The sequence below is a fragment of the Chiloscyllium plagiosum genome, unplaced genomic scaffold (genome assembly GCF_037043375.1).
Source record: "Chiloscyllium plagiosum isolate Xiang-an unplaced genomic scaffold, Cpla_swu_hap1 HiC_scaffold_19, whole genome shotgun sequence".
Classification (NCBI taxonomy): domain Eukaryota; kingdom Metazoa; phylum Chordata; class Chondrichthyes; order Orectolobiformes; family Hemiscylliidae; genus Chiloscyllium; species Chiloscyllium plagiosum.
The window spans coordinates 61,710,344-61,732,775 of NW_028270157.1; the positions used below are offsets into that span (position 1 = coordinate 61,710,344).

At 39.8% G+C, this 22,432-nt stretch overlaps 1 protein-coding gene across 13 annotated transcripts in view; it reads left to right on the forward strand.

Annotated features, from left to right (window-relative positions):
- yaf2 (YY1 associated factor 2) overlaps nucleotides 1-22,432 on the forward strand; it is a 200,862-nt gene that overhangs the window by 85,613 nt on the left and 92,817 nt on the right. For 7 of the 13 annotated variants that reach the window (XM_087997457.1, XM_087997451.1, XM_087997456.1 and 4 more), the window contains 2 exons: nucleotides 9,119-9,202; nucleotides 10,585-10,686. The exons of 1 other annotated variant lie outside the window; for it this stretch is intronic. In XM_087997457.1, the coding sequence (XP_087853583.1) occupies nucleotides 9,119-9,202; nucleotides 10,585-10,686 (186 nt within the window). The remainder of the gene's footprint in view (nucleotides 1-9,118; nucleotides 9,203-10,584; nucleotides 10,687-22,432) is intronic. 5 more of the 13 variants (XM_087997460.1, XM_087997454.1, XM_087997455.1 and 2 more) reach the window with 1 other exon arrangement.

Genomic DNA, 22,432 nt, shown 5'->3' on the forward strand with positions numbered 1-22,432 from the left:
GCTGATTGCTGTGTACAAATTAACTTGCATGTTTTCACCCAATTACAGTTCAAATGTACTTTATTGGCTTTGAAACACTTTAGATCGTTATGAGGCCATGAATAGCACAGTGGAAACTACATAGAATACTGGCTATTTTCAAGTGAATTCAGACTTTTGGCCCCAAAATTCTTCATTTTTCATATTGCAGGAGGTTGCAGGAGGCTGGAAGAACACAGCAAGCCAGGGCTGCATCAGGGGATGGAAAAGTCAATATTTCGGGGGTAACCCTTCTTCAGGACTTGGGGGGGCAGGAGCCTGGAAGAACACAGCAAGCCAGGCAGCATTCATCAACTGCCAAGACTGCTCTGGTCAGCGGTTCATCACTTCCCAAAAACCCATGTATATTTCAATCCCTTGAAAGTATTACTTGTATAAGAGCAATCTGCTACACTTTTTTTGAAAAGTATTCCTGTCTAAATAAGTATAGTAGAATAGAATATGCAGCTCAGAAATAGGCCTTTCAGTCCAGCTAGACTTTGTTGTTTTTCCATCAATTCCATTTTCCTCCCCATCTCTTTTGGGCATACTTTTCTACAGCCTCAAATCTATCTTTCCAAAAAGCAGACCTTTTCTCTCCAGCATTGATCCTGGAACAGTGAATGTGTAGGAATGTTTGAGCTGATTGCAGCGAACAGATTCAGTTGGACCAGTGTACACACAGGACCTGAGTCCACTTCATTGCTTTCAGACCTGCCTCCTTCCTGGCCTTCCCTGTTCCCCAGACACACAGATGACTGTTTCACTGGCCGGGAATACCCCAGTTGCAACATTTCTGAACGTTTTCAGAAATCAGCCACCTGTCTCTGTCCCCATTTTTACAGTTTAGGCAAATGCACTCTTTCCTTTAAGAGCCACTTCACTAAGGTTTTTTTAAAACCTGCCTAATCTAGCTTTTATGTACAAGTTCCTTGTCCAAAGTGGTTAGGAGGAGTTGCAGCATTCAAGCATTCCCTGTGACCTAGTTATTTTTATGACATTCAAGATCAGTGCAGAATGTGCTGCCGAGACCGCTATGCGAAGGAGTGGATTACAAAACTTGGGAAAAGCCAAAACCAGGCACAGTTTCTGTACGAAAGTTGCTGGATTTTGGGCGCTAGCTATATGGAGTTTCCTGTGATATTCTTGTCTCTTTTTGAAAACATCTAACTTATTTGCCTTAGCCACTTAAAACAATGTAAAACCGAGAAAACGTTTCCCAATGGTGGCACAGTGGTTAGCACTGCTGCCTCACAGCGCCAGAGACCCGGGTTCAATTCCCGCCTCAGGCGACTGACTGTGTGGAGTTTGTACATTCTCCTGTGTCTGCGTGGGTTCTCTCTGGATGGTCCGGTTTCCTCCCACAGTCCAAAAATGTGCAGGTTAGGTGAATTGGTCATGCTAAATTGCCCGTAGTGTTTGGTGAAGGGGTAGATGTAGGGGAATAAGTCTGGGTGGGTTGTGCTTCGGCAGGTCGGTGTGGACTTGTTGGATCGAAGGGCCTGTTTCCACACTGTAAGTAATCTAATCTAATCTAATGTAGGAAAGAATATAACTAGGGGTTGTCAATCCAAGATAGTCGATGGGAAGTCCAATAGAAGACTTCTTTACTCAAAAGAATGTGAAGATGCTGCCAAATGGTGTACTTGATGTGAATAGTATAGGTGCCGTTTAGGAGAAACTAAACAAATAAAGGAGGGAAAAGGCTATGATAGGATAGATACGGGTGAGGAAAGATGGGGGAGACTGAAGGGAAGAATCAGCATGGATGAGTTGCAGAAAATGACCTGTTTCTGTGCCTTGTAACCAATGTTATTCCATTTACTTAATTAAAAATGTCAAAAGTTTTGAAAAACAGATACATACTATTTACTGCATTATCCTATTTATTCTTTGTATCACCTTTTTTAAAAATTCCATTTGATTAAGAATGATTTTGCCTTATGCATAGTATTGTATGATACTTTCTGTTCCTCCATATTTTTTCACTGCTAATATGGATTTCCATATCATTCCTGATGTTAAGCCATTATACTAATAATTTACACTTGATGTTGCTTCTCCATTTTTGTATAGAGGAACTACATTACATGTGCATAAGCCCTCTGATACTATCCTGTCTTCAAAAGTAATTTTGCCTGTGCTGTACCCTACCCAGTCATGAGTTTGTTATGAGCTGAACCTGGGATTTTGACTGATTCTAGTTTTAATAGCCTTTCATTTTATTTTCTCCCAGTCTACCCCAATTCTAGTTACCTTTTTAAACTCATTTTTCCATTACCATCTTCAATAAAAACTGAGGCAAATTAGGTATCCAACTTGTTGTTTTGAAGACTGCATCAACATTTTAAATTATTTACTTTTTTAAAAAAAATGGATGTTAATTAATTTATCTTTATGCTCTCTGACTTTATTTGACCTCTGGACCTTTTTGTAATTCCTGTTTTTTTTAAAGTGTTAAAAGCAATTTTCCAGTCTCACGCCATGGTAAAACTAATTGTAAATCTGAATTTGAATCATTGTTTCCAGTAGTTTTGTTTCAGTCAAGATAAAGCGCAATGCTGTTATGATTTGGTTGTTGAGTGGTGTTGAAGTTGTTTCTGTACAGTTTAGGGTCTTGAATGTGAACATCTGTACCTTCTGCCAAATGCAAGTGAGAGGTGTTGTTAGTGAGGGCTGCAGCTTCATGGCCCATTCTGCATGCAACACTTGACCAATCAGAGTCAACTTGCCCATCAGTTCCCTTTTCTCATGAAGTATAAATTGTTGGCCCATTTGAGTTTTCTTGCATCAGTCTTGATTAGCACAAAATGAAAAGCTTCAAAAGCATACCTTTTATTCACCAGTTTGTTTTATTTCATGAATTGAAACTTAATTCTATTGAGATGCTGATTAGACACCAAAAGCTTGCATCGATTCTATTATATATTGAATTTATAATCATTTACTTTTACCCAAATATACTTAAACAGTACTGAAAACAGCAAATGCTGGAGATCACAGCAGGTCAAACATCCACGGAGAGACAGAAAGGTAACTTTTCACGCCTAGATGACTCTTCAGAACTGAACTGTGGAGGGGACAGTATTTATTCTATAATTTGGGGAGGTTGTAGTGGCTGTAGGGTGCTGGTGGAGAAAAGCTGTTGATAGTTCAGATTAGGTGATCAGAATGTGGGAATGGCAGAACGATGGTGTGCTTCCTCTCAAATTTGCAAGGACAGACAGTCCCACTGGGGTGGGGGGAGGGGAGAGAGGACATGATAATAGAAAGGAATAAGCTAAACAAAAGGGAAGAAATGGGGAGTTGGTTCACAATGTGAAGATGTTGAACTCAATTCTGGAAGGCTGTAAAGCGCCTAATCTGAAGGTGAGATGTTATTCCTCCATTTTACACCGTGATTCACTGGATTATTGCCGCATGCCAAGGACAGACAAGTGGGCATGCGAGCAGGACGTTGTGTTAAAATGACCAGCTGGGGGAAAGTCAGAGTCATGCTTGTGCACAGACGGAGGATTTCCCCAAAGCAGTCACTGTCGGTGTTTGGTTTCTCCAATGTAGAGTAGGTTGCATTGTGTCCAGTGGATACAATACACAAGATTGGAGGAGGTACAGATGAAATGCTGCTTCACCTGAAAAGACTGTTTAGGCTTTTGAATGTTGAGCAGGGAGGAAGTGAAGGGGCAGGTGTTGCACATGCTGCAGTTATGTGAGAAGGTACTGTAGGGAGGGTGGATGGTGTTGGTGCTTGTAAAATGGAATAGGGTGTCCCAGAGGGACCCATCCCTGTGAAATGCTTACACTGTGACCATGTATGCTTCAGTGTGCACCAGAACTTGCATTTTTATTGGGTGTTTAATGTGACATAATGTCCCAAAGAGCTGCAAGGAGAGTAACTAGATAAGAGTTGACACAATCAAAGAATGAGATGTTAGTGCAGGTGACAAGATGCTCGATCATATAGGCAGTATCTTAAACAAGAAGTGAGACGAGATGCCAAAATGGGTTTTGGAAGGGAATTCTTGAGTTTAGAGCTTTACAAGCTATACAAGAGGTCAGAGCTTGAAAGACTGTTGGGCTGGAGGAGGATAGATTCAGAGAAAGGTGAAAACATATGGGTTAGAACATATTTCAACAATTAGTTCACACCCAATTAACCCTTAGTTAACATATCCATCACTTGTTCCCTCATTTGATTTGTTCCGGCATTTCTTCAGACCATATTAGATGATAGGAGGTGCTCTCTGGATACCATGGATGAAGGAATGGGATGTGTTGCTTTGGATTTCCATGTGGTCAGAGCAATGAAGTGCAAGTAAACTTGTCATATTCACTAGTTTGTAGTGTATACTGTTCATAGTTTGACAAAAAGGTTCACGTTGAACGATTTATTTCACTCTGACTCTAATAATGATTTGTGTGAGAAGCAAACACATTTGCCATCATATGACAGATTATGCTCTTTTTGAAGTTTAGAGTGGGAGAGTTTGTCAGAACGGAATAGAGACAACATTAACAATACCTAATTTTGTTGTACGTTATTGTTGAGCAGTAGAAGTTGTTGAGGTCTTGTTCCTAACCACTGACTTTTTTTGACTTTTAATGAGTGCTTTTCAAAAGAAGAGTCACTGAATATGTAGCAAGACTTGATGTTTACTCCAATGATCATTTAAATGTAAATAGATTTTGGCAGTTGATGAAAACAAGATTAAAATGAAGGAGGCCAATTACACTTGTAAAGTGGAACTTCAGTTCGTGCATTATTGATGGAGATGGCTCAGATGCAAAAGAACAAATACACTGGGGTGCCTCTTATTGTATATAAATGACTTTTGTCTGTGCAAAAAATGTTTTATTAAAACACTCCCCTAAATATTTATATAGAAAAGATCAGAGAGAGTGCTTACTTCATAAAGGACTGAAAGGGCAATGTTTTAATCTTCACAGCTAAACTGGTTTGATGTTTGAACTGGTTTGTATAAAGACAACAAAGGAGGAGGTATAATGGTAAAGGTATGACCATTAAATATTGAAGAGCTTTAAAATGAAATTATTGTACAGTTGAGACTATGGTGATGTTATTGACATGAACAGATATGGGAGGCTGATGGGTTGCACACCTTTGGTTGTGTGAAGAATAAATATCATGGATGAGTTTGAGTCTGATTTCACTTTGTGATTTTCATGTAATACTATGGATGGTATAGATATAAAATTGTCAATATTTGCTGGTCTGAAAATGCTTCTGGAAGTGATTGTGAACAGGATTCATGCATTGTTGTATCATCCAATTTCTGCTTTGGCCTGGATTGAAAGTTCCAATTGTCTTGTGTTGTCATTATCAAACATTGGTGGCTTGTAGTTGACATAGTGACGTTGCCAGTCTTCCTTTCTGTAATGAGTCCGTGCTTATCTAATCAATAGTAGTAGAGGATAAATCACTCGTAAATCTGAATAAGCAGAGGAATCTTTCTTACACAAAGTTTTTTTGCCTGATAGCAATAGATATTATTTACATTGTGGGTGTAAGTTTGCTTGCTGAGCTGGAAGGTTCATTTTCAGATGTTTCGTCACCATACTAGGTAACATCTTCAATGAGCCTCCAGACGAAGCACTGCTGATGTTTCCTGCTTTCTATTTAAATGTTTGAGTTTCCTTGGGTTGGTGATGTCATTTCCTGTGGTGATGTCATTTCCTATGGCAATGTCATTTCCTGTCTTTTTCTCAGGAGGTGGGAACCAACCCAAGGAAACCCAAACATATGAATAGAAAGCAGGAAACATCTGCAGTACTTCGTCCGGAAGCTCACTGAAAATGTTACCTAGTATGGTGACGAAACATCTGAAAATGAACCTTCCAGCTCAGTGAACAAACCTACATCCAGAACCGCAACCTGAGCTTCAAATCTTCTCAAAACTCACTATTTACATTGCCTAACTATTATTAAGACTAACAGGAGCCAGAGATGGCATGTCTCCATCAGGTTCTCCTGCCTCCTCTCCAGTGGAGCTTAAAGCAGCTTTAACATTTACCTGGTTGCGAACCATTACCCATGCACCATCACTGCCACCGAATCACTATAGCACAGAGGGGGCCATTTGGCTCGCTGTGCCTGCACTGGCTCTTCAAATGAAAATCATTACCTCGTGCCAATCTTCTCCATTCCCACCACACTCTTGCACAATATTTCTATTCAAGTAATCACCCATTGCCCTCTTAAATGCCTCAGTTGAACCCGCCTCCACCACACTTCCATACAGTACACTCCTTGCTCTAACTACTCGTGAGAAAAAGTTTTTCTCACATTACCCTTGCTGCTTTTGGACATCACTTTAAAACTATGCCCTCTGGTTCTTGTTTCTTTTATGAGTGGAAACAGCTTCTCTCTATCCAGCCTAATGCTGATTTTGAAAATGTCTATCAAATCTCTCTTCAGCCGCCATCTCTCTCAGGAGAGCAATGCCAACTTCTTCAATCTATCCTCATAATTAAAAGTACTTATTCCTGGTACCTTTCTTGTGAATTGCTTCAGCATTCTCTCCAGTACATTTGCATCTTCCTATAATGTGGTGCCACAACTGTACAGAATACTTCAGTTGATGTTTAACAAGTCTCTTATACAAGTTCAACATCATGGCAGCATGGTAGCTCAGTGGTTAGCACTCTGCCTCACAGCGCCAGGGACCCAGGCTCAATTCCAGCCTTGGTCGACTGTCTGTGTAGAGTTTGCACATTCTCCCCACGGTCTATGTGTGTTTCTTCCGGGTGCTCCCGCATACTCCCACAGTCCAGAGGTGTATGTGCTACATAGTTTAGCCATGCTAAATTGTCAATAGTGTCCATGGATATGCAGGCTAGATGGGTTAGCTATAGGAAATGCAGGGTTACAGGGATAAGGTAGGGGGCAAGATTGGGTGGGCTGCTCTTCGGAGGGCTGCTGTGGACTTGATGGGCCAAATGGCCTGCTTCTACACTATAGGGATTCTAAGATCACCACTTGCTCTTATACTCTGCACCCCTATTCATAAAGTCAAGAACACTGTATGCTTTATTAATATCTCTCCACCTGTATATGTACACCCAGGTCCTCCTAAATATGTACCCCCTTTAGAATTGTACCTCCTATTTTGTTTTGTCTTTCAGTATTGTTCCTACCATGTGTGCCATTTCATAGTCTCTACGTACTACCATCTCCACTCCACTCCAACCTGTCAGAGTCCTTTTGGACTTCCACGTTATCTTCCACACAGTTTCTAATTCTATTCAAGGTTCACGTCATCTACAATTTTTGAAATTGTCCCCTGCACACTGAGATCAAGATTATTAACGTAATACGTATCAGGAAAGGCAAGGGTTCCAGTGTGGACCACTGAGGAACTCCACTAAATATTGGTCTCTAATCGACTCTACTCCTTTAACTATTTTTTAGAGCCAACAGAAGATTTGGGGATTTCCCTTTACCTTAGTTGCTAGTCCTTTCTTAATTTGAGCCAGTGTGGGAACAGTGAAGAGCAGGAGAGTGCTAGTATCTGGAACAGGGTGCTATGCTATTGGTGCTGAAAATGTGTTGCTGGAAAAGCGCAGCAGGTCAGGCAGAATCCAAGGAACATGAGAATCGACGTTTCGGGCATAAGCCCTTCTTCAGGAGAGAAGGGCTATTGGTACCATAATTGACTATAAAGTGCCTACAATCAAGGCCTACAATCTCTACGCATGCGTATTCAAACTTTTATCAGTGGAAAGCTATGATTGGGAATCACTGTCTTGTTATCCCTTTGTGCTTTATCCCTGCAGCTCTGTATCATCAGAGGTAAGCCATTCAGTCCCTAAAGCCCAATATGCCATTTAATTAGATCTTATTTGAACTGTCTCTTAATTTTATTGACTTACTTTGGTTCATTCCTGGGACCATTCTTGTAAATCACTTATCACCTTGGCTCCATATCCTTTAACGTACTTGCCTAATGAAAAACTACCAATCGCAGTTTTGAAATGTTCAATTCCTAGGCACACCAGCTTTTTCAAAGAGGAAATACTCCTTCAAACTTTCAATGAAAAAGTGCTATCTGATTTCACCTCTAAACGACTGACTAATGTCAAATTTATGACCTGCTGTTCTGGGGTTTACCCCCAGAAAAATTCAGAAAGGAAATACCTTTCCTCTATCTCTTTTTTTAATTCTTCAATTCCTGAACACCTCACATAGATAATTCCATGTATACTCCAGAAAATGCAAGCCTACAAATTCTTACAGATTAGCCCTTTAGCTTCTGTATAATTATGATAAATCCATGCTGCTACTTTTCTAATGCCAAAATGTCTTTCCTGAGGTGCAGTGCCCACAACTGAAGACCAATTATAGCACCCAGAATGCCCCACTCAAATCAGTGACCTAGGTGTCACACATGGGGTCTAGCTGGCCCATGTTACTATCATTCCTTTTGCTACATTTAGGCACTAAGCTGAAGAATCATTTGCATTGATGTATATATGTCCATTACTGCTTCCAAACTGAGAATTAAGTTTTTTAAATATCAAAACTTTGCATTTAATTGTACTTGGTTAATACATTTATTGTAATATCTGTTTTGTTTTGGAATTTTGTATGCTTGCATGCAACATTAGTTTGAAAGTCCTGTCAGGATTTACTTTGGATTATTTGTGTTCCTTAGATTGAATCATAAGATTCACTAACAGTTTAAAATGACTCTCGACCGTCAGTGGTAATATAGTGAACAACTGAACAGAAATTTTACAGTAAGTGCATTCAACACAGAAAGAGAACCTGTTCATTTTCCATTCAACTTTTGTAAGCGTTCTGGTGCAGCACTTTTGCACATTAAAAGACATTTATAAATTGAATGCTTATTGAATCCCTTTATTCAATCACTGTAGCCATGGAAACATACCCAAGTTGCAACACATCAGTTTTCAGGCATGATCCGTCATGTTCCTAGTAAGGTTTTTATTTTATTCTTTGCATGTTGAATTTTGATGAGTGGCTCCACGATTCTGGCAGAAGTCAGTTATGGGCCAGCAAATGCAGTAAAGCTATCAAATACTTCTCTCTGCCTCATTGCTTACACCCTTTCCCCATTAGCCCGTCCCAAGGAAAGCCACCGGTCAGCATCACCACTTCGAAAAGCCACCCAGGACGACCTACAAGATCCAACCCAAGCAGCATGTGAGTATTTGACAAACCACAACAGGCACACTCAGTGCAGTGGAAGGGCTCATGCCATTCCTATCGTAGCATGTCCAAACCAGTTACTGTAAGCCAATTCAGCTTTATTGCTTTCTTATTTTCTCTGTTTAACTGCTTCTATAGTTAAGTGAGTTCATTAATTAAGAGATTTTAATAGAAGATGCAAGTTATTTCTGTAGCTAATGAGCTGCAGCAGAATGCACTTAAGGCTTGTTATTTTTCTTAATTGTGGAAATGCTTTTAAATCACATTTTAAAATTGCGCATGTACATCAAACTTTGACTGCGGTGAAATAGAAAGATTCACCACCACCAAATTTCCGTGTTACGTGATGTGTAATAACGTGAAACTGGCTTTAAAATACGGAAAATTGCCAAGTGTAAATTCCACCAATGATATTGAATCTTGTATATCTCTGTATTGGTCACACATTTATGGTGGACCATATTACCTCCTCTCGATGAGTGGAGCATCATTTCCTAACTTCCGAAAATGCCAGTAACGCTCAATGGGGTCTGGTAGCGTTTGTATGGAGACAAAATAGTCGACTTGAACCTTGTCATCACAGCTGAGAAATACCAGATATGAACAGCTTACAGAAATTAGAGCTGCACACTGTGGAATAACTTACACTTCTTGTAAATGTATCTTTGTTTTCATACTTGCCCCTTTATCACCTCCTGTTGCCTTATGCAATGACCATCCCAGTTATCATGTAACCAGAGCTACTCTCCAAGTTCCATGTAAATCTCTGTTTTGTTCTTTGCTGTCCTCCCCTTTTTCTTTTCTTGACTCCATTATTAGTTAAAAGCTGTCTATCTCTAGTATTTGCCAGTTCTATTGATAGGTCATCATGAAGTTGGTTTTTCTCTCTCTATCAGATTCTGCCTGACCCACTGAGTATTTTTAGCATTTTCTGGTTTTATTCCTTCAGGTTACCAACCTATGTAAAATTTCCTTTGTCTTTCCTAATTAGTTGTGGATGCAGATGTTACAAGTTTAATTGATTTATCATTTACTCTATTCTAGAAGCTTCATCATTATCACATTTTATTCATGTGCATTCACAGGATGTGGGCATCGCTGGCTAGGCCAGCATTCGTTGCCCATGCCTAATTGCCCAGAAGGCAATTAAAAGTCCTCTACATTACTGGAGTCACATGTAGGCCACACCAGGTGAGGATGGCAGATTTCCTTCCCTGAAAATTAGGCTACTAAATTCTGTACACGTTTTTGACTTTGAACCAAATTCACAACATGGCAGTGACTCTTCAGTTCCTGGTATCTTTGCAATGTGTTGCTAACTGGTGTTTTGAAATGTAAGATTGCTGCACTTTGAGATTTTCACTGCTTTTCTCCAGAAAGCTGCAGCAGCTGTGGCTGTTGGAGTTGATGTTGAGGAGAGAAGGATTAGGTGGGACAACTTCAAACATACACAGAGGTGAAGGCAGCCTCACTATATGGTGAGTCTTCATCTTTAAAATTGACATGAGACCTGTGGGATGTTGCTTTGGGGAGGGTTGCAGCAGCAGAGAGCATAAGGCAGTTACATATTCCTTCCATGTTTGCAAAATGCCAGCTAATAAGTCTTGAGATATGTAGGCAGATGGTAAAGTAATGAGGAAACCATATCAAGTGTTTGAACAAAGAGATGATGACGGCCTCTAAATTGTCACTGTGCCCTTAAGTTCAAGCTTATTAACAAGACCATGTTTTTTCTTTACAGCTCTGACAGTAAAGTTTGATACACATTATTTACAGAATAATGGCACAGAAAGATACACAAAATTCCTGTATTATGTGATGTGTAACAAAAGGATGCTGACTTCAAAATATAATACAGTTGCCAATTGAAAATATTCCACCAAGAATGATGAATCTCAAATGCCTGTGTATTGTTCACAAATTTATGACAGACCACATTACTTCAGTTGGACAAATAAACCAAATGTTTTTCCTAACTTCAGAAAATGCTGAATTCACTCAATGGGGTCTGGTCCTGTTTTCTCATGTTACTTGTCTGATGTAATGGGTTAAGGGATAGCCAGGAATTGAATGACATTCACAGAAGTCTAAGTATACCTACTTCACTCTCGATAACTGGAGACTTTATTCACAGAACACTGAAAGAGTGTAATTGTTACACTATCAAAGCTAACCTATTAATTGTGCAGACTGAGTTCCTTAAATAAGCCACTGCTTTCATTGTTTGATTGATGAATGAACTTGTTATAGTCCATCAATTGCTGCCTTCCTCTTCACCTTTTCTTTAAAACTCTTTTCACGAATCAACAAAGTCTGACGTGATTGCTCTGTTGTAATTTGATTTGAGTTGTGTTTCACTCCTGTGTATATTTCAAATGTAATTATAAAATAAACAACAGAAATGCTTGCTCTCCTCAAAATTGGGAAGGGTTAAGGTGGGCTTTCTGCAAGTACACAATGTTCAGCGGTAATCAGTGTGCATAGATTTTTTTTATTTTTTGGAGGAAAGGTAAAGCAGATGAAACATTGCTACATTTTATGATTTTTATGTACCGGATCATAGTTAGTGACGGTGAAATGGAGGTTGATATGTTTTTATGTGATTGGCATAATATTATGATGTGGAGGAGCCGGTGTTTGTTTGGGGTGGACAAAGTCAAAAATCACACAATGCCAGGTTATAGTCCAACAGGTTTATTTAGAAGCACTAGCTTTGGAGTGCTGCTCCTTCAGGTATCTGTGGAGCAGGATCATGCGACAAAGAATTTATAGCAAAAAACCACAGTGTCACGCAACTGAAATGATATATTGAACAAACCTTAACTGCTGTTAAGTCTTTCATCTTTTAGAACGGGTTGCAGATTTCAATTCATTAATATATAAATCTCAGAGCTTCTTTCAAGTCACATTCTCGAGATAACTTCAGGTTTTATAACAAAAGTGACATCTCAGCTCAGTCAATGCATTAAAGGTGTGAGGTTAGAGTCTGTCTGTATCCCAATCTTTAGTCAGACTAATTCTGTTTCCAAAGTATAAATTTATAAAATGTTACATGGATTGATTGTCTGCAGTTTGTATGCTTTTTGATCAAAATGGAGTGTATCTGCAATTACAATTTTGCAAATGCGAATTCACCCCATAGACTTATATATGTGAGTGCATGTATAAGAGGGAGACAGTGTGAGTGTGTGCGTGTGAGAGTGTATGTTTGCATGTGTGCATGCTTGGTAGAGTGTGTGCATGAGTGTGATGGAGTATAAGCCTGTCAGAGGGTGTATGCATAGGTGAGAGTGTGGGATATGTACGTGTGTGCGTATGAGAGAGGGTCTGCATGAGCATGTAAGAGTGTGTACAGTGTAGTGGGGTCACCTGTAGTGCACAAGCACACGCACGCACGCACACGCACCTCCCAAAAGCTAGTACTTTCAAATAAACCTGTTGGACTGTAACGTGGTCTTGTGAGAGTCATAATATTAGTTTGATGGTAGGTGGTGTGTAAAAGAGAGGGGAGACAAGATATAAAAGCCAAACACTTGGCTGGTGCTTATCCATTTTCAAGGGGATATTTATTTTCTGTAAATCCAAAGCTGTGTAGTGTACTAATGCAGAGCATTGTTAAGTTCCCTCTTGCTCATTCAGTCAGAAACATCATAACTGTTAAGGAATTGTCCTGTAGGGTTGGAAAGAATCCCAAATCCTCAATGACAAATCTGCATTTCCAGGTTCCATTTGTGAACCAGGCTGGATGTCAACAATAATCTGGGACACCTCAAAGCTGTCTGATTTATCTGTCAGATTACCAAGTGTGCCATCTGGGAGTTCACCTAGTTCCAAACTTGCATCAGCAAGTATATCACTTTGAAGCTCTGACTTGAGGACTTATTTAACTGTTTCCTCCCACATCCCCCCAGGAAAATAGCCTTCAACTCACCAGCAGATGAGATTTAATACTTGGTGAAACCCAGCACACTGTCATGTTGGAATGTCAAACCACAAAAGTGCAATACATCAGCATGATGTTTCCATTTCCCAAGCCAGCATCCTGTGACCTCCATGAGGTTGCTAATTTGTTCCTGGAAACTTTGATACAGCCCACATTCATTTTCCGAAGGCTCCTGGCCACTAGAGATTTTTCCCAACTGTGCAGAAGGCACATGCTTACCTGCTGTGCAACCCAGTCATCCTGTGTCTGCTTTTTAAGGGCATGTTTAACCTGTTGGTTTATATTTCATGTTACATATCATGAATAATTGAAGTAGTCACTGGGCATTATGTTCTGAGACCTCAGCTGTGCAGACCTACAGCATTCAACCAAAGTTCAAGGAAGCAGCCTTGAGTGGCTTCCTTTTGAATGAAATAATATTAAGTCAGTGTTGTACTATTCAATTGTTCTGTGTTCGATTATAAGAGTTTGTTTACTATTGACATTCACTGTGTTGACTGTTTAGCCTGGATGTCCAGGCTATATAGAAAGAGCCAAAAGCCAGTACTGAATGCTGTGAATCACACTTATCCCACACACACACAAACTACTCTCATCACTGCATACCTCTGAGATGTAAAATATATGAGATGTTGAACAGCTCATAAAGTTCCTGAAGTTGAAGATTAGGTGGTTTCAGGTTATTGGATTACAGTCCCACTACTCCACGTTACTGTGTCTCAGTTCTGAACCTGCATATATTCTTGGGAGATATGTAAATTCAATTTTGCTAAGCAATCACTTTAAAAAATATAAACTCTGATTCAATTGGTTGTTGCCTAATGCAAAAGGACTTCCACAGGGTGAGATATGACAGAAGGTGATGTAGATCTCAGGCATCTATTGCATGCTGTCTCCCACTATAGCGTCTAGTTTTTTGTTATCCATTTCTTATTTTTCATCCATGCAGCAGTTTATTTTAACACTTACTCCTGGCTATATACAACTTCGGCCAATAGAAAACTGCATGCGGCAGAACTGAAAGAATATTTGATCAAAAGCCACCCAGTTAGACTTTCCTTTTGAGGGCTTGAGTCATTACTTTAAATCCGTTAGTCCCAGCAATCAGGACAGTAAACAGTATATTCATGTTGAATGCCATTTAATCTTTCATCACATTGTTAATGGATTGAGTGAGGTTTCTCTTTTTAAGATAAAGGATACCAGTTTCTGCAATTTATCATCGGTAACTTACTGGTGCAAGTGGACTCATTCACCCTGATTTTTCAAGCCTTCTCAGATCACCACTTTGAAAACTGACCTGTCTCATGAGGGCTTATTTTTGTTTTGTCCTCTGGACTATTTCCAGCCTTAGAAAGTCAAGTGGCAGAAGTTTCTCACTAGCTCAATTTTGAACATTCCTTTGTCACTAGCTGGGTTGGAATAGTTCCATATTTTTTAAAAATGCAAATGTTTGCAAAATACAAGATGTGATTGAAAATGTAGATTCAAGGGTGATTAGTTTCTTACAAGATGGAAGGACTGACAAGTTCAAAACTTTATCTTTACACATTGATGGAAGTCCGGTGATAAAAGTAAAAAGGTATTGCTGCCTCTGAGAACCACTAAAGGAGCTGGGTCTCAGGTTAACCTTCAGAGATGTTTCTAGCTTGTTGAATTCTTCGACAGTAGTTTAGAATTGATGTGGTGACGAGAATAAGGTTGCATGAATTCACTTGACTTTTGAGTACTCTGACAGTAGAGTCAGCCCCACAAACAAGTTGGTCCCCCGTCACGAGCATATGGCAAAACCTAGCTGACTACTTTGTATACTGAAAGGCATTAAAGTATTCTAATTGTCATATGCGTTTAATTGAGGTATTTCAGATTCCTCAGAAGGCTCCCATCCTTGTGTTGTTTGCATTAATTGGTTTTGATTTTAGCCTACAATTTAAATTAGATAACCCACATTCAACCCTTTTATCATCCAAAGGATAGCACGGTGGTTAGCACTGCTGCCTCACAGCACCAGGGACTTGGGTTCGATTCCAGCTTTGGATGACTGTCTGTGTGTGGAGTTTGCACATTCTCCCATTATCTGTGTGATAAATGTGTGATTCAGTTTCCTACCGCAGCACAAACGTTGAGGGCTCATGCCCGAAACGTCATTTCTCCTGCTCCTTGGATGCTGCCTGACCTGCTGCGCTTTTCCAGCAACACATTTTCAGCTCTGATCTCCAGCATCTGCAGTCCTCACTTTCTCCTAGAAGATTTTAACCTACTGCGAATTCTCTTGCAAGGATGCCTTCCTTGAAGAAGCTCTCTTCCTCCCTCTACAAGGATTTCAGCGAGTCCCTCTCTCACTGCACACCCCAGGTCATCTCCTCTGCCCAGAAGCTCTTCAGCCACGTTCTCAAACAGACTCGCTACCACAGCCACATCTCCTTCCTCAGCAAAAAGGACTCATGCCCGAAACGTTGATTCTCCTGCTCCTTGGATGCTGCCTGACCTACTGCACTTTTCCAACACATTTTCAGCTCTGATCTCCAGCATCTGCAGTCCTCACTTTCTCCAACCCACATTCAACAGCAGCACATGCATCTCCAAGCCAGATTGTGGGTACAAACTGTACTTTGGCACGGAACATATATAATTTAGACTGACAACCCAGTGCTACATTGAATGTACCGTTTATTTCCATGGAACCTCAGACTAACTTCAGCTCTGATGAAGAGTCATCTAGACTCTAGCCTGCTGTCTCTTCATGGATGCTGCCTATTCCACTGTGATCTCCAGCATGTTTTGTTTTCAGTACAGATTCCAGCATCTGCAGTAACTTGCTCTTGCATCTCCTATTTCCTGTGAATGGAAAATATTTCATGATCCTATTTAAACAAATGTATAGAGAGTCTCCTAGCTGTTCTAGGCCAAAACCACAAGAATAGATTACCAGTTTATTTATTTTGTTGCTGTTTGAGGGACTTTGCTCTGTGTGCAATTTGCGATGACTTTTCTTTGTTACAGTAGTAACTATACTTTTTGAAATGCTTTGAGCTATCCTAAGATGGCAAAAGGTCCTACAAAAATGCAAGTTCCTCCTTGTTGCTTGTGAGACCTTGCTGTATATAAATAGATTGCTATATTCTGCAAAGCAATTCAATGTGAATTGATGTAGATTTTCTGAAGCCTTCAAGTGTCATGTGATGTGAATTCTTTCTTTAAGAAAATGAAAGGTTGAAGATTAGCATATTCTATCTACTCTTTACAGTCATCATCTATTGTGCCATTAGCCTCTTATCATCAAATGTCATAAAGCTCACTTGCTGCTCCATGGCTGGATTTTCTTTTCATCCACTTATCAAATTGACAATCCCATTGGCTCATTTTCAGGATCACCAAGGCAGCATATATAATACACTGTCCTGTTCTCCATCTTATTACCAGGATTCCAGTGGAGCGTAATCGTGGGCTGATGAAATCTTTGTGTGTGTCAACTTGGAACTGTAGAGCAATACCAAGCCATACAGTTGTGAATTTGTCCTTTTCAGAATTGGCTGGTTGAAGGAAGAGCATTTTAACTCCACTGCAAGTGAATCAAGTATTGCTTCTTGTGACTGCGTCAGTTTAAGCGTGTTATGGGTTGAGTATGTTGACTTGTGTACTTTTGGTACAAATGCACGCATAAATCTTGTAATGTTGCTTCTGCTTTTTATCACTTGGAATTTACATTCCAAGTACTTATTCAGAACACCAATAAGTGTTTGTTGTGCTCCTCTTTAGCCACTTACTGCTTCACCCTTTATGATTTCAGGTCACACTTGGCATTGAAATAAAAACCTTAAAACATTTTTTTAATCAATCAATTTTTTTGAAAAATCACTTCAGCTACAAACATTGATCGGACTTCCTGCTGAAGCCTGAAACACCGGTAGCTCTTCTGACCTGATCTTCAACTGGTGATTCTGTTGTTCTGCTGCTTAATCTTTATTCCATTTGAAACAGCAAATGGCCAAAACTAGTAACTTTTTTTTATGCAACATCTGCCTCTGCAGCATGAGGTTTTGGCTCATTGAGTCTTTTTTTCTTGTAGATTAGGGTTATGAATGGTTTCAAAATTTGGAAATTGTGTTGATGTTCCAATTTGTCTGTTGCTTTGATCATTGTTTTGCAGTTCTAGCAATTTTAATTACACATTCTCAGATTTTTGTGAAGCAATGGCTTAAAAAGCTTTGTGCAAGCTAACCTCAGGCAATGATTGCCTTTATTTTTTTTCCAAGTTTTCTCTTCTGAGTGTTCACTTCACCCATGAGGCAGGCTGACCAGAATACAGTTTCTCAGATATTTCCTGCCAACCTGCCCAGGTCTGTTTTGTGAGACCGAAAACTGAACTTCAGCTAATGGAAGGAACTAAATGACATGACTAGATTCTGGGAAACAGTCACTTCCAAACGTTCTACCATATTTGTCAGCACACTGTGGTTATTTTGACATGTCCTGTACCAAGGGTTTGAAGGCATCTCTAGACTGGCTGCTAATATGCTAAATGAAGTTGTCTGTCATGTCATCAGTTGCCCTCAAGTGTCTACTCAGGGTACCAGATTTCTGCCATGGGTTGTCTCTTGTGATTGAGTAGGCCAAGCCTTAATCTGCAAATCTTTGGGCGCATTGTGTTCTATTTAAAACAGTTGCAGTACTACTATCACGAAGCAGATGCCAATCTGCATCATCAGTAAGGCAAAAACAATGACTACAGATGCTGAAAACCAGATTCTGGATTAGAGTGCTACCTGTATTCCTGATGAAGGGCTTTTGCCCGAAACGTTGATTTTCCTGCTCCTCGGCTGCTGCCTGAACTACTGTGCTTTTCCAGCACCACTCTAATCCATCATCAGTAAGGCATTTGAACCTGAGGAATGATACAACTTGATGGACAATTTGTTGCCATTTTGAAAGCTTGGTAGCAAACTCCTCCCAGTCATTAATTGTCATGCTATGGTACATGAATGGCTTCAGAATGTCATTGAAACGTATTTGTTTGTCCTCCCCCAGAATAGTGGCTTGGCAGGTGAGACCATTCTCAATGATCCAGACACACTGTCCAGTTCCTCATATTTGGTTTTGTAGAAGTTTTGCGTGAATGCCTATTGAAGGACGTATAGTTTGTTCATCTGTCCTCTCGTCCAATCGAGAGAATGTGGTAGAGGCACTATTGATGAATATCTCTCATACTCTTTTGTGTTGCTGAGTCCAGGCCTCAATACAGTACAAGACTGTCGTGTCAGCTACCACACTGTGCACTTTTATTGACTTGTGGGAATCTTTGTAGTCAAACTCTTGCTGCTGTAGTTTGTAAAAGGCTGAGTTGGCATAGCTGATCCATTCTTTGCCTTCATTGACCAGACTCAGTGAATCACTAGAGATTTGGATGGCCATGAAATTTCTTCACAATCCTGCATCTGTTTTGTGATAGTAGTACTGCAACTGTTTTAAATAGAAGATCTACAACAATCCCAATCCAAAAGTTGGAATGGTGTCAAGCAACGCAAAGTGGTAGCCCCCATTCTATTTACAGTCTAACAAAGTAGTTATTCACCACCTCAAAGCACCATTTGGTGTGAGCCTTAAATCTGGATGTAAAATTCTTTAACTTCAATCCCTTGCGTGCAAAGAATAAGCTAACCACCATGGATATATATGATCTATGGTTTCTAGATCACTGCAGTTTTGTTGCCCACTCTGCACCAGATCTGAAAGCCACTTTCCAATTCTGAGCACAAGAGACTTGATCTGTCCTTGAATTTTACCAGAACAAAATTGACATCAAAGTAGACCCAATTAACCAAATACTGCACCCCTCCTATCTGCTGAAGGAGAGATTCTGGAACATGTTGAGCACTTCTCATATCCTAGCAGTCAAAAGGCCATCATTGAGGAAATCTAATGCTGGACTTGTCTGTAGTTTGAAAAATGTGTCGCTGGAAAGGCACAGCAGGTCAGGCAGCATCAAAGGAGCAGGAGAATCGACATTTCGGGCATAAGCCCTTCTTCAGGAATCACATTTTTCAGCTCTGATCTCCAGCATCTGCAGTCCTCACTTTCTCCTTGTCTGTAGTTTACCTTGAATGGGGTCCACTTGCCTTTCAAACCTCTTTAGGAGGCAAGAGGTTATTACAGTTAAAGCAAGGACTCTTGCAAGGCGGGCAAGCCCATGCAGCACATAAGCTTTTAATCCTGTGTGTTTCAGACCTTGGTACAGTCAGCGTATCACTGGATGGAAGACATGTATATAAATGTACAAATTCGGAGCAAGGCTATTTGATAACAACAGAGTTGATCTGATTATGTCCTCTACTTTCCTGGTACCCAGTTTCAAAAAGCATAAGTTGTCAATGTATTTCTCCCTTGGTGTTGGTGACTGATAGCAACAGAACATTCCACTCCCCGGTTCTACAAGTGACCGGCTTGGATGCTTGAGATTCTGTAATAAGCGTGCAGTATGATCAGAGGAGACAATGTCTTTTCATGAGAGTAAAAAGGGATTGAAAAACCTCCAGTCTCTTTGTGTCTTTATATGTATAATGGTTTATGATGATGTGTAATATTTAAATCAAAAGAGAACATTTTTTAAATTTAACTGTTGTAATTACCATCTTTGAACAACATGGCTGATTCAGCATCAATGTTTAGATCTCATGACAGGTTAGGGAAGAGAACTAGTGAACAAAGTTCAAAAGTACAATGTGACATGAAAAATGTTGTAAGGTTTTTTTTAAGCAGTTGAGATTGTTAAATGTAACAGGGTTTTTCACCAACTTGTTTACTGTGAAACCAATGCAGATATTTCTGATAGCCTAACCAAAGGCAAATGTTTTCCAGTACCTCCCCTTTTGTCCTGAGATTTAACAAGTTGCTTTGCTCATAATATTTTCAGTTGTAAATGTCACATGTATTAATTATGTCAAATTACGAGTGCACAGGAATACAGGTATGTTAAATTTATAACACAGAAGCAGGACCTGCAACCCAGTAGGTCTATGTTGTACACTGGTCTCTTTCTGCACTATTTACTTTTCCTCAGCATATCAGTATGTCCTTCTATTCCTTTCCCACTCGTGTTCATCTAGTTCTCTCAAATGTGTCAAATATAATAAAAAAAATTCAAAGTTTTAAAGGTACAGTTGTTAACTTGAGCAGTTTCCAAGCTTAGTAATTAAAAGCAGTTGTCTTGCCAGTTCTGAGGAAGGGTCATTGGATCTGAAACATTAACTCTGATTTCTCTCCATAGACACTGCCAGACCTGCTGAGCTTTTCTAGCAATTTCTGTTTTTAGTCTTGCCAGTGCAGTTTGACTCCCAATGTAAATATATTAGTAACAACAGTTGATCACAGCTTTTTGGAAACAATAGGTGCAGCTTAATAATTCACAGTTTTATACATCATTTTCTGGTACCTTGTGGATTTCAGTTTAGATTTCCATTATGAAAGGTAATGGAGATCAGTGTAACTACATAGGAAATTGAAGATGTGCATTTTAGAGATTTAAGATGTTGGCCAACTCTAACAACTCAGACATATTCTTTACAATAGGCTGGAGGAAATGTTTGCCTCGAGCTTTACAGCATTTCAAAATTGCAAGCATGGACATCATGGAAAACACTTTCAAAGGCTCTTTGTCTCTCCTCCCACCAATTCATCTCTTTCTGATTTTCAATGCCTCCAAGTCAGAATCAACTTAATTTTTTTTCCTTCAGTGCACTTTGATTTGATCATTAATCATAAAACGCTACAATTTTTGCACTAACTTAATACTTAAGGCCAATATTAATGTTAAAAGGTTTTTCAAACACTTGACTTTAGTATGAAAAACGGGGCAATTTCACACAAGTATAATCAAGCAAAGATTGTCACTGAGTCAAAGAAGAGGGACGGGGGAGAGCCTGAGGACAGGAATTCCATAGTTTATGGCCTAGAAAGGTGTAGGCCGAGCTGGTAATAGTATAGCGAAAGAAGTGGGAGATCTACGAAAGGCCAGAGTTTGAGGAATGCAGAGTTCTTGAATGGTTTTCATGTTGGAGGAGGTTGCAGGTTTAAGGTGTTTTGTGGCCCTCTGATTTCAACACAAGGATGTCAATTTTAAATTTGAATCATTAGTGGCAGAGAATTGGTTTAAGTAATAAAAACAGAAAATACTGAAGAAATTCAGCTAGTGTGGCAGCGTCTTTGGAGAGGAACAGTTCAGATTTTGAGTCCGATATGATTCCTCTTCAGAACTGTTCGAAAGAAAAGTCATAGCTCAGTAGAAATGTTAACCTTTTCTTTCAACACAAGTACTGCCAAACCTGCTGGATTTCTCGAGCAATACTCTGTTGTTATTTCAGATTTTCAGCATCCACAGTATTTTGATTGGAATTGATTGGAATTAATCAGCTTAGAGTTGAAAAGTGTGGTGCTGGAAAAACACAGCAGGCCAGGCAGCATCCGAGGAGCAGGAGAATCGATGTTTCGGGCACAAGTCCTTCTTCAGTAATCAGCTTAGGTCAATAAGAACCGGGGGTCAGGTTGGCTGAAAGGGTGGTGGGGAATGAATGGAGTGTTTGGGGGTGACATTTTCTCACCTTAAGTATTGAATCGCAGAATTTGTACAGCACTGAAGAAACATGAAATTAATGTCATCTGGAAAAACAAGAACGGGTTACCGTTCCAGTTTGATGTAATTCTTGTAATAATGCTTAAGCCTATTTTTGAAAAAGGGATAACAAAGTCTAGTTTACTATAGCATGGCTTCACTTATTAAGCTAATATCCAGTGCAGCAATTCAAGTTCAAAACCTATGTCTTGTTTATATGCTGCAGCAGTCTAATTTTTCATAACTAGCCATGGGTGTTTAAATAATTCCTTGTTCATGCCTGTTGTAGCTGCTGCTCCAGGGCCACCAATTGCATTCCGGAAAGACATTCTTGTGGTACTTTTCAAAAATCAAGCAATCTTGTCTCCAGCTTCCAGCAGAGCTCTCTATCCCAGGGCCACAGCAGTTTCAGGAAAGCTTGCCAAGGTAATTTAAGGACAGAAATGAGATCGCCAGTTTGAACTGGAGCAGGAAGGGAGAAGAGTATTCACTTAACATGCTGGAATTAGGAAAGGAATTTCATGTCAATTTAAATTGAGAGGTGGGAGATGGGTGCCAGTGCCAATTGAGGAAAATGGGAGGGAAGAGTGGCAGGTGGAATTGAGAGGAGAAAAAAATGTCCCTGTACAGAGGAGTTTGAATGACAATGAAGGTTGCAGGCTGTTAAATGTTGGAG